The 14,525-nt window shown below is 40.6% G+C and overlaps 1 protein-coding gene across 1 annotated transcript in view; it reads left to right on the top strand.

Annotated features, from left to right (window-relative positions):
• Positions 1–11,786, top strand: part of LOC142390575 (plexin-B1-like) — a 93,835-nt gene extending 82,049 nt beyond the window's left edge. The window contains exons 31-39 of the mRNA XM_075476119.1: positions 1,435–1,538; positions 1,618–1,702; positions 2,169–2,341; positions 4,538–4,698; positions 7,107–7,254; positions 7,454–7,518; positions 9,428–9,503; positions 9,633–9,707; positions 10,733–11,786. Of these exons, the coding sequence (XP_075332234.1) occupies positions 1,435–1,538; positions 1,618–1,702; positions 2,169–2,341; positions 4,538–4,698; positions 7,107–7,254; positions 7,454–7,518; positions 9,428–9,503; positions 9,633–9,707; positions 10,733–10,837 (992 nt within the window). The 3' untranslated portion in view covers positions 10,838–11,786. The remainder of the gene's footprint in view (positions 1–1,434; positions 1,539–1,617; positions 1,703–2,168; positions 2,342–4,537; positions 4,699–7,106; positions 7,255–7,453; positions 7,519–9,427; positions 9,504–9,632; positions 9,708–10,732) is intronic.
• Positions 11,787–14,525: the final 2,739 nt, after the last annotated feature.

The raw sequence follows: 14,525 nt of genomic DNA, 5'->3' as shown, positions 1-14,525 counted from the left end.
CAAACCGCACGTAACAGCTTTGTGAACGGGCAGAGAAAGGTTGAGTTGATATTAAATCTGTGGCTGGGTTGTATCATACATCTTTAATGGACTAACAGGCTCTTCAATGCTGCAGCGGTTTGGTTAATAGCCTCTAAGGCCCCAGACAGCGGGGCTAGAAATCCCAACAACTACAACATAAACAGAAGTATTAGTAAAAAGCAACAGCGCAGAAAGTTTAACGATCAAAAAACTGTTCATCCAGTTTGAGCTGCGTCGTTTTGATTTGATCACATCAGCTGGAAAGTCAACAAGCAATCAAACAACAGTCAGCTGGACCTAAAGTTGTTTGGATCTAAAGACTTTGGCCGCCTCACATTTCTTTATACGTTGCCAGGAAAATGGGGAATAGGTGCAGTAATTTATTGAAATGTGCAAACATAAGTGGAAATACAGTTTATAGGGCAAAAACAGAGTTTGTACAGTTCTAACGAGCTTTAAAGTCAACATTTGCTCTGAGCTCCTTTATTCTCCAACAGCCTGAACCCTCTCAGACGAGCTCTGTCCTTTCTTTAAGGAGGCTTCAGGAATAGTTCTCCAGGCTTCTTGGAGTTCTTCACCTTTTGGAGCAGAAATACTATTTTCTGTCTGTCAAACTGTGTTATCTTTGGTATTTTTCATAATTTAAACTAAATAAATGGGAACAAATAATGTGTCTTTGTGACAAGCTGCTAGTAACAAAGTGTAGAAAATGAACTTAAAATCGTTCATTTGTCTGTTTTGTTTAGGTTCATCCCTTGAGTTAGAAGCCTTCTTTATGCTTGAATGATTCATAGGTCAGAGTGAAGTGGCTTAACAAACAATAAAAACAGATTCCTCTGAAAATTGTCAGCTACAAGGACTGGACTGTGGAAAAATGAGTGGAAAAAGCAGAAAATGTTCAAAGAAAACTTTGAAAGACCTTCAGAAAAACCTGGAGAACTATTGTTCAAGACCACTTCAAAAGATTAGAAGAAGGTTTGGCTGCTTGGAAGCAAAATCTAAAGAAATGAGGACTGGATCAGGAGTTTTTTTGTTTTTTTTTTAGCCTATCCTTTTGTATTTCTGTTTGTGGATAAGATCACAGATGTGCCACATTTGGCAGGTTGATTGCAGGGATGCAGACTTCTTGCTGTGTCGCACGTAGCTCTGCTGTTAGCTTGAGCTCATCCCTTTGGTGTAATAGCAGTGCAGCTCTGCATCACAGAAGAAACACATCTCAGATTTATTCATGTCGATTCCTCCCAAACAGTTTGATGTCGACGGGCTGATCCACACAAACAGTCTAAAGAAAGGTGTCTTGCAGGACTTGGACATAAGTAGAGTAACGGCTCACATCAGTGATCTGCTTTGTGGTATTTTTTTCATCGTAAATCTGCAGAAACGTAACAAAACAAACATTTTTTTCCCTCCCAGAGTGGCGAGCAGGTGTTGCGGGTCAGCTCATCCTATCAGACGAGGACCTGACCTCCGTAGTACAAGGATCCTGGAAGCGCCTTAATACACTCCAGCACTACAAGGTCAGTGAAAGTCCCACGTGGAGTTGGCGTGTCAGAATAGACCAACAGTTGATCCTAAAACCGCTTCTGTGCGACGCAGGTCCCTGATGGAGCGACGGTGGCCCTCGTCCCCAGGAGCAGCAAACACCACCTGCACGACAGCCACGATTACATGCCTGGAGAAAGTGAGCTGCACTCGTATGCAATACTGATTTAAACAGATGTGAAGCTGTACCGATGCTGTGCAGGTGTTAATTTAAGTTTGAATCCTGCGCATCTTTACAAGAGACGAGAATCCCAGGCATATTCTCCAGTTTTATGACTTAAATAGTGCAGAAATTCCCAATAAATGCTTAAAAAACGCCAAATAACTCCAGATAATTTGTCCTTTACCAGCTGAACAGACTCTAAATGACCAGTGGAGGTCGCTGTTTGACTGTGTTATTGCACTGGACACGAGGCGTGAGGCTGAGAGTCTGTGCTTTGCTTCTGAAGATATTGATTAGCAACTGGTTTTAAATGATAAGAATTGCTTCAAGAAAAAGAGGCGACGCTTATAGGGTCCAAACAACCTTCATTTTACAGTTTTTACAAAAACAGACCCTGCCTGAAGTCTTCATTCTCATCCAGCTGTTGGTCTCTTCCTGTCAGAGACGCCGATGCTGGATGATGGAGAGGAAGGCGGCGTGAGGCTTTGGCATCTGGTAAAAGCCAGCGAGGAGTCTGAGCTGCCGAAACACAGGAGGGGCAGCGTGAGGGAGAAAGGTGGGGAGAGAGCCAAGGCTATCCCTGAGATCTACCTCACACGGCTGCTCTCCATGAAGGTAAAACTCTTCTTTTTAATCCTGAAATGGTTAAAAATTCGTTACAAAACATTTCAACATGTGATCTGATATGTTTTGCTTTAAGAAAATAAACACATTTAAACATGTACAATTAATACCGCGTCCTCTCCCAAAGGTTTTCACCTGGAAAACATGGAAATATTAGTGTATTCAGTGATTTCATCAGACTTCTGTCTGAAGTTTCTTTTGTTAACTTTTCTACAATCCTTCATATTTCACCCACTCTGAGCCTCAAACACGTTGAACGCCTCAGTGCTGCTCGAGCTTATATTTTTAAAAAGAAACCTTCATCCGTGGTGGCCGAATGCGAGTCTACATTATTTAAAGCTTATGAAATATTAACCTTAATAATGCATGTGGACCCAACACATTAAGTAGTAAACTTTCCACTTTGAAACCACATGTTCAAACACACTTTGCAAAACGCAGTGGGCTGTTAAACTCATTTAGTAATGCTTTTTTATCAGGTCTCCATGTCTTCATCTGGTTTAAACTTGAAAATGCTTGATCCTACATTTCCCATCATGCATTGTAACTTCCATTAGAGGGGATAATTTAAGTTTACGATTTTCCTCTTAATAGCTTCCCTTTTTTTTTATGCCATTAGAATACTCTTTATTTGTCCAAATTAGCTTCTACGCGTGGGTACAAAGAGTTATGAATGATTTAAAATGCCTTTTAGTTTCCCGGCATAGTCGTGGTGTTTCTGCTCACTCGCCTCTTTCTGCGAGTAAAACGGATTGATTGGAGTCCGAGGTCCTTTTCCAGTGGAGGTTTCCATCAGTGCTCCCAGAGGAAGCTTAACAAACAGAATGCATTAATGCAACAGGCGTCATTTGGCCCTCATCATTAGTCATAAAGAAAGAACATCATCATCATTGAGTTAAAGGAAATCTGTACATTTATGAAAGAAGCCAACATGAAACCAAACCAGAGGGATAACTCTGGATGGATGATGGATGGATGGATGGATTGAAAGGGAGACGGATGGATGGATAGGGAGATGGATGGATGGATGGATGGATGGATGGATGGATGGATGGATGGATAGGGAGACGGATGGATGGATGGATAGGTGGATGGATGGATGGATGGATGGATGGATGGATGGGGAGACGGATGGATGGATGGATGGATGGATGGATGTAAAGTAGGGGTGCGCGATCTGACGATATAAAATCGTGACTGGCGAGGAAGAGTGGAGAATCGCAGGCGATCTACCAAATTAGAGAAACCGTATAGATCGCCTTTGCCAATCAGCGCAATGATTTTTTTATTTTTTTAATGCTGGTGTATGGTGTGTGTCCCCGTTAAAAGACACGGATACAGATGTCCAGTTTGTGGTGGATTTATTTGGCTGTGGTTCTTCTGGCATTTACACACAATAAACCCAGGGTGTACAGGCTAATGTTAGGTGAAAACAGCAAAGGGAAAATTACAAGCTGTTCACCGCTGCATCGGGAGGAGAAACGAAACTTTACAGCGACATCGTCTCACGCACAGGTGCGGTACATTCAGGAACATCGGAACGTCTATGGTGCGTTCACGAACGTTGGACGTATGAAAACTCACCGTAAAACACAATATAAACTAGAAATGCACTCAGAGAGTGCAGACCTCCGCCAGGTCGCGCCACCTTGTGGCAGGTCGCAAGATTGCAGCACGAACACACGAACATCCAGACAGACAACCAACAGACTCGGGCGATCACATAACCTCCTTGGCGGAGGTAATTAATGTATTTAACTGAAAATAACCAAACAACATGGGCTTTCTAACAGGTGGAGTCAAGTCGTCATCAGTGGTTCGTTTTTCTAGTTCCAGTTGCTTCACTCTCACTGTGTCAGATGTCATTAATTAGATCATTATTTTTCATCTTGAATTGGCTTACAGTTGAATTACAATGTGTTGATTGCCAAATTCTTTCTTTTACTCCTTAGCTCTTCTGTGGTTCAGCATGTCGACTTAACTCTACTGTAATTGGTCTTTCTTTTTTTTTTTTGGATGGAAGATCGTGATAAAAAATCGAAATCGTGATTTTATGCAAAAAAATTGTGATACAACATTTTTTCCATATCGCCCACCCCTAATGGAAAGATAGGGAGACGGATGGATGGATGGATAGGTGGATAGGTGGAAAGAGGAGCTCATCATCTCTTCTCTGCTCCATCTCAGGGCACTCTGCAGAAGTTTGTGGATGATCTATTCACAGCGATCCTCAGCACCAGTCGCCCCGTGCCTCTGGCTGTCAAATACTTTTTCGACTTGTTGGATGAGCAGGCTCTGCAGCACAGCATCACCGACCCCGAGACCATCCACATCTGGAAAACCAACAGGTAACCAGGAGTGAACGGGAGGTGCAGAAGCAGGTTCTTTAAAGGTTCTTTAAGGGTTATTTAGCTCCTTTGCTGCTCTCAGCTTGGAGAATCAGAAGGTTTCCTGATGAGAACAGCAAGTCTTTCACCATCTAAAACCATTAAAACCTCCGTTAAACATACCAACCACTCAGTGTATCCCCAGTAAAGCTCAGAAAATGTTCAATTTGTTTGGTTTCAGGTCAGTTCTGAGTAGCTCTCAGCGTTGTTCTCCCAACAGGAATATTTTCTGAATCTGTAAACTGAACAACAAGTCAAACACTGATTACTCTCATATGCTCGACACAACCCCACCTAATAAAGATAAAAAGGATCCTCAGTTTGGTTCAGCCATTTTTTTAGTGACTTCACTGCACCTCATTAAAGATTTTTGGAAATAAGCCTCCCCGACCCATCTCTACAGTTTGTTTTATGGGTAAAACGTTAAAACTTTTACATTAAAATGATACCTCAGCCATTTGTCTAAAACAATGTAAAGAAACCTTTTTAAACTCGTCTTTCCTCAGTGTAAGTTTTGCGTAAATGAAGTCTGCCCACACAGGAAAAAACGTTCATTATTCTACTCTGAGATCCAACATGGAAATGAAGCCCCAATGTTTTTAATAAGTACAGTTTTACGATGTAGTGAGCTCACTTTCACATCACAACAAAATACCTGAAAGAACAAAGAAGAAAAAAGATTTTTGTTTGTTCACTTAGCTGCCACAGTCGTGTGTTAAAACTAACTGCCAGGCATTCGGTGTGTCCTTATTCTAGTCGTCTTTTCCGAAGCGCTCGACCACGTGGAAACCGCCGTGGGGTAAAGGGAAGGTCAAATTCTCTGACACAAAATAAAAATGTTCAATAAATGTTCTACAGAATATGCTCCGTCTGTTGAAATCTTACCACATTGTTACATTAAAACGATGTCATATGTATCGTATTAGGCAAGGCAAGTTTATTTGTACAGCACAATTCAACTACAAGGCGATTCAAAGTGCTTTACAGAGACATTAAAACAGTATAAATAAAAAGCATGATTTAAATTTTAAACAAAAAAGAAAGATATAAGAACAATAGATAAAATCAGATAAAATCAGTTGTTAAAATGTAATTAAGTTTTGAAACTTAAAAAATGTGTATTATATCGTTTCCACAGGCTGCTCACACTCATCTTGTACTCGTATTTATCCAAATGAATCACAGTTTAGTACGACTGGATGAAAATAATCGAGCGCCGCTATAAAAGTTGCGCCTGCAAGGAATTGTGGGACAGAGTTAGCTCCGTTCCCTAATAAACGATGATCCGGTGTATCCTGTGCTAAAGGAGATAATTAAGGAAGCATCGGAGCTCCTTTCTTTCGTATTTAGAGAATTCGAACGGCGCTTAATGTGGCTGCTGCTAGGGCTGAGAAATTTTATCGATACTGCGATATATATCGAAATTTTGTTTCCCAATAAAGTATCGTTTTTTTTTTTTTTTTTAAGCAAACTTTATTGAAAAGTCAGACGTTCCAATCAGTGAAAACACAGAACATTAATATAATACAATACAATGCCGGGGGGGGTCACATTCTACAAAACAGTGATAAATTAGTTCATAAAAATGTGATATAAAGTGCACAGCTCTCACGTTTGTTTCTGTTTGTCTGGTGGTGTTGTCCTTCCGGTTCAAAGGTTGGACCACCGGTCCAATCAGCGACGATTCATGTCAAATCACATTGTCCCGAATTTTTTCAGAAAATTATGTAAGTGCATCGAATCGTTGGCTGAATATCGTGTATCGTAACGTATCGTATCGTGAGATTCGTGTATCGCTAGCCCTAGCTGTTGCTCAGATACTTCCTGGTCTTTTCACTCATTTAGGAGGAATCTGAAGCAAAATGGGCCGTTCAAACGGACCCACCGACTATTGGACATCCAGTGCACCCTGATTTATTTGTGTGTCACAAAGAGTTCACAGAAAAATAAGTAAACTTCAGACTGTAATTGGACCTCAGATGTAATGATTAATGACAACAGGACAACAAAAAGAAACCCAACAGAATATATGATTAGTTAAAGCGTTTCCTGTTTTATTCATGTTTTTATATACTTAACATGGCTTATGTAGTTGTTAAAAAATAGATCTCATAGTTCCCGCTGTTATCATGAAACTTTTTTTGATGCACTGGAGTTCAGATTGAAGCTTTTACACCAGTCCTAATAACCTGAAATCAGAGTATAAATCCACCCCTGATTGTTTGAAACCAAACCAAAGGTGGGAAGGTGCCTCTCATCTGAATGGTTTTTCTAAAATAATGCGTTATTCAGATTTCGGACGTGTCGATAACTGTTTCTATAACTGTTTATGTGTTTATCAGCTTTGTTTTTTTTGTCTCACCACACAGTTTACCGCTGCGGTTCTGGATCAATATCCTGAAGAACCCTCAGTTCATCTTTGACGTGCAGACCTCGGACCACGTGGATGCCGTGCTGTCCGTCATCTCCCAGACTTTCATGGATTCCTGCACCATCGCCGACCACAAGCTGGGACGGGTGAGCCGCTCCCACATTATCCAACACTGCTGCTCTGTGGTGCTGTGCCGGCTGACCACAGAACAACTAAACATGTTTAGAAATGTCTTTCAAGCTTAATTAGTGTATTAAGTAGTAAAAATCTTGAATATATTATTATCAAATCAGGTGTTTTATATGATATTCAGTAAACGCTGCTCCATTTGTCTTCCCTGTACAGGATTCTCCCATCAACAAGTTGCTGTATGCCAGAGACATCCCGCGTTATAAACAGATGGTGGAGAGGTAAGAATATGGCAGCCAGTCTCCCCGCTGACCCCAGGCATACAAAATCTCTCTGGGAAAAGTAATGAGGGAGCGAAGCTGAGGACATCTGTTAGCGGCAGACAGGAGGTAGACTTAGCCGGAGAGGTTTCCATGCATGGATAGTCGGGGAACAGACTGCTACACTTACTCCTGTCAGCTGCACATTAAACCACGCACATTACACTTGTTATATATAAACCTTTTCCCCTCTGGGAGTATTTGCCTAAAACACCTATTCATGGCATCCCAAAGTGAACAGACTAAATGCCTGATTTTGGTTACTTTTGAAAGTGAGGACTCCTTATTTGTTCCCCAAACTGTCAGCGTCACTCTGAGTGTGACTGAGACCGAGTTACAGATGTGTGAACTTCTTCTGTCCTTCCTCAGATGCCTTTAGATGATCCTAGTTATGACCGACTAGTTATAGAGTTTTCACACGTGAAACATCAGAGATTTTCGGGAGACGGAGCATCTCCAGAACATTTCAGGGCTCCGGTATCTGAAAACGGCTTCAGAAAAGTCACAGCCTCACGTCTTACCCAGTAATGACTGCTCAAAAATGCATGTTTTTTGCAGGTTTTTCCAAATGTATGGCTGTGTTCGAAACCGCATACTACATACTGCATACTACATACTACATACTCATCGATCAGACAGTATGCAGAGCGTTTACCCACAATGTATTTCGCTCCTGCCCGAGCCGAAATCAGCCAGCCTGAAGCTGATTTCGCTTAAGCTCTAAACTCTGTAAACTTTAGCAACATTTGAAACATTTTCAGGCGAGAAAGTAGTCGTTTAGATCCCCAACGTGTTGAAAACCTGACAAAATACCGGCTATTTACAATTTTGTTCCGACGAATTCGGCGCTACTAAAGCTAGCCGCAGTGAGTAACGCACTTCTTGTTATTTTCACAAAATAAAATACCCAGTGCCTTTTATCATAGGGAAAGCCATTACGATACAATTGGTGCTTTTGTTTTGAAAACAGGAAGTGAACCTACCCTCGTTGTAGCTAGCTTGTAACTGCCGTTTTGACAGGAAATGACGATCGGCGACGTCACGTTACGTTGCATCTTGGGTAGTTTGAGTATGAGTAGTAACCTCATGATGCATACCCAACATTTCGGCGAATCTAGTATGCATCCGGGAACTTCTCGCTTACTCAAACTCGCATACTAACTCAAAAAGTTAGTATGGACATGGGATGCACCAATGCGCTTTTTTCACTACCGATATCTGAGGCCCGATACAGCAAAACCGATACAGCAAAACAGCGTGGAATTATGGTAGCGAACGAAAAGACTGGGATCATTCTTTTGTGCAAGGCAACATCAGACTTGACTTAAACATTTCTTTCCTATTTTTTTAAAAACAAATAAATGGATATGAATGTACTGAATTGCTTATTTATTTAATAATTGTGCACCAGTAAAACAATCTTGACCATAAAAATATAAGAAGTGTAACTGGATCAGTCGGTGCAGTTAGGGATTCAAAATCCAATGTAAAGCAAAATATTAAATAATAAAGGAGCTGAAATTGAGGAAAAAAAACAAAAGCTTCACTGGCTTGGTTGGTAAAATAAATATCAAGCTCTTTATATAGTTGAGTGCAAATGGAAATTAAACATCCATTACAAAAGCATCTGATCAAAACAATAGCTTCTCTGGCTCGGTAAAAACAAAAAACAAAATTTTTTCACCGATACTGGATCTCAAATTTTCTTCGATATCGGTATTGATATCCGATCCAAACATCGGATCGGTGCATCCCTAGAAATCACTGCATTTGAAAGGTTTAAATGCACTTATATGATGGAATACGCACATCAATCAGTGAGAATATAGTGAAGAAACCATTAAGTTCTTCCTCTTCCCTCTTTCTTCAGGTACTACGCAGACATCCGACAGACCATCTCTGCCAGTGACCAGGAGATGAACTCCGCTCTAGCAGAACTCTCTCGTGTATGTTGTTTTTCCTTTTCCAAACAAACGGATGAATAAGGCGAAACCCTGAACAGATGCAGTAAATCATTTTTTTCAAATTGAAAATATTAAACCACTTTATCACTTATTTTTGTCTCCCTGAAACAGAATTATGCAGCGGAGGTCAACTGCCTCGTGGCTTTGCATGAGCTGTACAAGTACATCAACAAGTACTACGATCAGGTGAGGATCCCAGAAGCTGGTTAAACCCTTTCAGATCGCCTGCAGTAGCATGTTAATCATCAATGTTTTCAGACGTTGTCCAAGAGAAAGATGGCTACAACAAATCTGCTCCGAGGCTCGTGCACGTGCACCTAAATCCTGTGACAAAGACCTGTAAACAACAACAATAAATCTGTTTTAAATCTTTGCTTTATGTCATCATACACAGAGGTGTGCTGCGTGGACAAATGTTTCATCAAAATACGGCTCATTAGTTACCTCAAAGGGTGGTTTCCGGACTATAACTTAAAGGGATAGTTCGCCTCTTTTGACATGAAGCTGTATGACATCCCATATTAGCAACATCATTTATGAACATTTTCTTACCCCCTGCTGCGTCCTGTGAGCCGAGTTCCAGCCTCCTTTTGGCGTTGACGAAGGTAGTCCGGCTAGTTGGCTGGGGCCACAAAAATAAAGCGTCTTGCTTCTCAAAACAATATGCGTTCAAAAGAGTAATACATTTGCATCACAAAATCGTTCATCCAGAAAAAGTCAGACCTTACAATCGCTTGGCGCTATTTCTCTCTTCCTTCATATCACTGCGTGCTGTGTAAACTGTGCAGACTGAAGAGGAGACCGAGCAGTAAACACGGTAACAGGTGCGGCTGTCGGCAGGTGGCAGCGCAGAGTGATATAAAGGGAGAGAAAATAGGGCCAAGTGATTGTGAGGTCTGACTTTTTCCTGGAGAACGATGTTGTGATGCAAATGTATTACTCTTTTGAACGTATATTGTTTTGAGAAGCAAAACGCTTTAATTTTGTGGCCCCAGCCAACTAGCCGGACTACCTTCGTCAACCCCAAAACGAGGCTGGAACTCGGCTCACAGGACGCAGCAGGGGGTAAGAAAATGTTCATAACTGATATTGCTAATATGGGATGTCATACAGCTTCATGTCAAAAGAGGCGAACTATCCCTTTAAGACGCGTGTGGAACGGTAAGGGAAGCGTGCAGCTGTTTTCATCCAACTCTCCTTCTTTCTGTCAGATCATCACAGCTCTGGAGGAGGACTCCACAGCTCAGAAGATGCAGCTCGGTTACAGGCTCCAACAGATCGCCGCTGCCGTAGAAAACAAGGTGACAGACCTATGACCCCGAAGCCGGGATACATTTTTCATTTGTCAACTCGTCCTTGACGTCTCCTGGACGAAAAAAATCCTCCTTTTTTTTTTTTTTTTTTTTTTTTTTTACCTTTTCCAAAGGAATATTGTGACTCGCACTGTGATTTTTGCCGTCGTTTTGACCGACTGGTTTTAAGTGAGAGCGGGTCGCCGACTCTGGCCACGTTTCTCGTGAACCTTTTCAAATTCCCGCCGGTCCTCAAAGTGGGATTAAAGGGGACGCCTCGCCACTGAGGGGGAAAATATGACATGCATTCAAAAACACGTGATGTTCCCCAATTCAATGGAAAAAGATCCTTTTTGTTGGACTTTATCTTGACAAACTGAGCAGAACATTCCCGCCCGGAGTTTAAAGGTACGCTCTGTGCGCCCGAGGATGAAAAAGGAGGACTTTACCTTTAATGTGGACAGCTGTGGAGCTTCTCAAAGTCTTACGTAGCAACGCTGTCGGTGGATTCTGCTTTTAGCTTCCTTAAACCATCTTTCCAAGTCTTACTCTGGTTTCTGAGCTGACTCTGCTGGTGTTGGAGGATTTTTTCGTGTTAACAGTTTCCACGGATTCTTTTTGTTTAAACTTATAGCTGCCGCTTTGTGTAGTTTAAACTAAACCTTCTTTCCTTTCATGGTGACCGCAGCTTCTGTGACTGTTCTATGGTAGTGATTCACACATGTGAATATAAACTTTGTGGGGATTTTTAAAACATTTTTTAAAGCATTACCGGAAGAAATTTATTCGGAGACGTCCCTGGATTACGTAAGAATTGATCCGTCCTTTTTTTTTTTTTTTTTCCTTTTTTTTTTTTTTTTTTTTTGTTTGTTTGTCAGTATGATTAAAGTTAAGGTTAATTTACAGAATCAATGAAAAGTCGAGCTGACCAGCAGAAAATAATGCACAAATACAAAAAATAATGCACAAATAAGTTTGATTGTCTAAAACAAATGTAGGAATGCTGTGTATGTTTATCTTTCAGCTCGGGAGTTTTTCCAGAACACATAAGTCATAGTCCTGAGCTAAATGAGCTGAATTTATCTGTGTATTTATGCAGTTATTTTTTATAAATATGCATTTTATGGGTACATTTCGGTTGCATCGACTGCACTTTTCTTTTCACTCGTCTGGTTCGATGTCCCACGTCTCTGCAGTATTTTGGGTAAACTAAAAGGTTGAACTATCATTTGTCTTTTGAGGATGAATCTCTTCTCTGTGGTCCCAAACTTTTTAACTCTGACAGAAACGGCTGTGCCCCATTTTTACGCTTTAACTCGCATTTTCATGTCGTCGGTGCGACGCCAGATTTTAGAGCAAAGTTTTATCTCTTGAAAACGATCAAGACTTCAATCAGACGGTTTGATTTTTAAACGGAGACGCCTGCTGCTCCGCCACGCCACACGTGGAAGGCTTTTTATTAGTTGTTTTCCAATTTAATTTATTGTTTATTTATTTCATTGCATATGTTGTTGGTTATTCCTTTCAGACGTATATAACGGTTAAGGTTATGCTCCTCCTAAGTCAGATTTGTGGGGTTTTTTGTTAAAGAAAAGCAACTCCCCCCCCCCCCCCCCCCCCAGTAATTTTTGTAGTTTTCGAGTCCAAATCAAATTCACAATCAGCCATTTAGAATTTCCGGTGATTTCTGTCTCTTTTTACATTCTGTAATGACTTTACAAGAGTTAAGGTATGTGATTTATAATGTTGCAAACAGTTAACTTGTACATAAAAGCATCCTTCTCCTTCTTTGCCGTGCACATCGCATTGCTTCCTTGTGTATGCAAAGCTCAGTTCTGATGTTTGTAGATACATACTGTTCCCAGGTGATCTTGACTTTAGCGATGTCTGACTAACTGATAGGATGAGCCTAACAACAGCTTAATGTGATGCAATAAAGTGGTCATATGTGAACTAACCTGTGAAGGTATCGGTTTGTATGAGTTTGTTTTCCCTGAAGTGGTAATGGAACCAACCAACCAACCACCCAACCATACATGGTGAGTAAATGATGACCATCTCCCTGTAATCTCTTCAATTAATCAATCAAAACTTTAGTTTGTTTTATGTATATAGCATCAAACAACTGTCATTCAAAGTGTTTGATCAATAAAAATGACGAGAACAAGACTAAATAAAGCAGATACAGAAATATAACAAATGTAAGTTGTGTAATAATAAAAAAGTCGAATTGAATTTGGTGCCTTTTGTAAGTATTTACGTCTGTGAGTAGGTTTTTTTTAGGAACATTTAGTTATATTTATTTGGCCATTTTTTCCCATTAAAAGATCCCTCCACGCTAGTTTGGCTTCTGTGCCGTTTTAGAGATTTCCACCGGTGCTTTTGGAAGATTTTAACATAAGTTACGAGGGGCATCTGGAGTTGTTTATATATGTGGAAGCAGCTGATTGAGCTTTCCAATATGAGACCCATAATCCAGAAAAGTCTGAAGAGGAGACGTCGCGGATGGAAAGGAAGAGAAAGGGGGAGGAAGTTTAAACCCTTTCTTCCTTTGATCATCATGGGAAATGTGAAGTCACGGACAAATAAAACGAACAATCTTGGACTTCTCTGCATGGCTTCAGGACGAGAAGATTATCATCGGTTTACAACCGATGATAATCTTGGAAAGAGCATCTCTGCAGTTTCTGCCCACCCAAATGCAATTTCTATCATCTTCAGCCACGCTATGCTACTCTTTCAACGCTCCAACAATCAATTAATCAAAGACTGATCTCCCATCTAATCTGCAGAACCTCAGAAGTCCACCCAGCCTCCAACCTGAATATAGTCAAATATACACAATATTAGCCCCAACAATGTTGCCTCCTTCCACTTTTATGACTGTTTAGTTGTTTTAATGACTCAATTCCTTTAATATTAATGATTTTAGACAAACATAAGATCAAATAAATCACCTATAAAGGATGGGCCGCCTCAATTTATTTGTTTGAGATGGTTAGCCAAATGGTTTGAGCCCAAATTTGAACCCCTAAATGTAAAAACATAGACTTAACTTGTCCCAGTTTCACCAGTTTATTCTGGCCAAGTTGCCAGAAAATGCTCAGGCTAGACGATTCTCTGACGAAGACGTGGACGAAAAGTTAAGTGAATGGGTGAAAAATGCATTAACTTTGCTACAGTTTTTAGCTTTTGAGTGTATAACGTTACAAAATGAAATTGTTTTTGCCGATAAAAATGTAATCTCGTTCTTTTTCTCCCTGTATTTCAGGAAACACTGAAGCACTTTAGGCAGCTAAAACGTTGTTATGAATTTATTATTTCATGAGTTTAATCAGATCTTTCCAGACAGGAAACCTCGTTCTATAATCGTAGTTTAGAAATATGCTGTATATACACTGTGTATCATAAAGCTAACCAGTTTTATCTCTTCTTATGACAGACAGATGGCATTTATCAGTGCCTCAGGCCTGTTTCATACCAGTTAGCACAAAACAGATCCTTTCGATGATGCATTCCTCCAACAGTTTAAAAAGCTAATGTCTGCTTATTGACGTAGATTTGTCCACATTAGTGTCAGTAAGTACGTCAACAACTTCCTGTTCTCAGTGAGCCATGCAGGAAACTCCATATATGGTCTTTGTCCTTCTCAAGACTGCAGAGAATGTGAAGTCAGCGTCACACCTCGGTTTGTTTAGACGCCATATTGTTT

This window comes from Odontesthes bonariensis, chromosome 10, assembly GCF_027942865.1.
Source record: "Odontesthes bonariensis isolate fOdoBon6 chromosome 10, fOdoBon6.hap1, whole genome shotgun sequence".
In the NCBI taxonomy this organism is placed as follows: domain Eukaryota; kingdom Metazoa; phylum Chordata; class Actinopteri; order Atheriniformes; family Atherinopsidae; genus Odontesthes; species Odontesthes bonariensis.
Note: the sequence above shows the minus strand (reverse complement) of the source record. Positions and strands in the feature narration are given on the sequence as shown.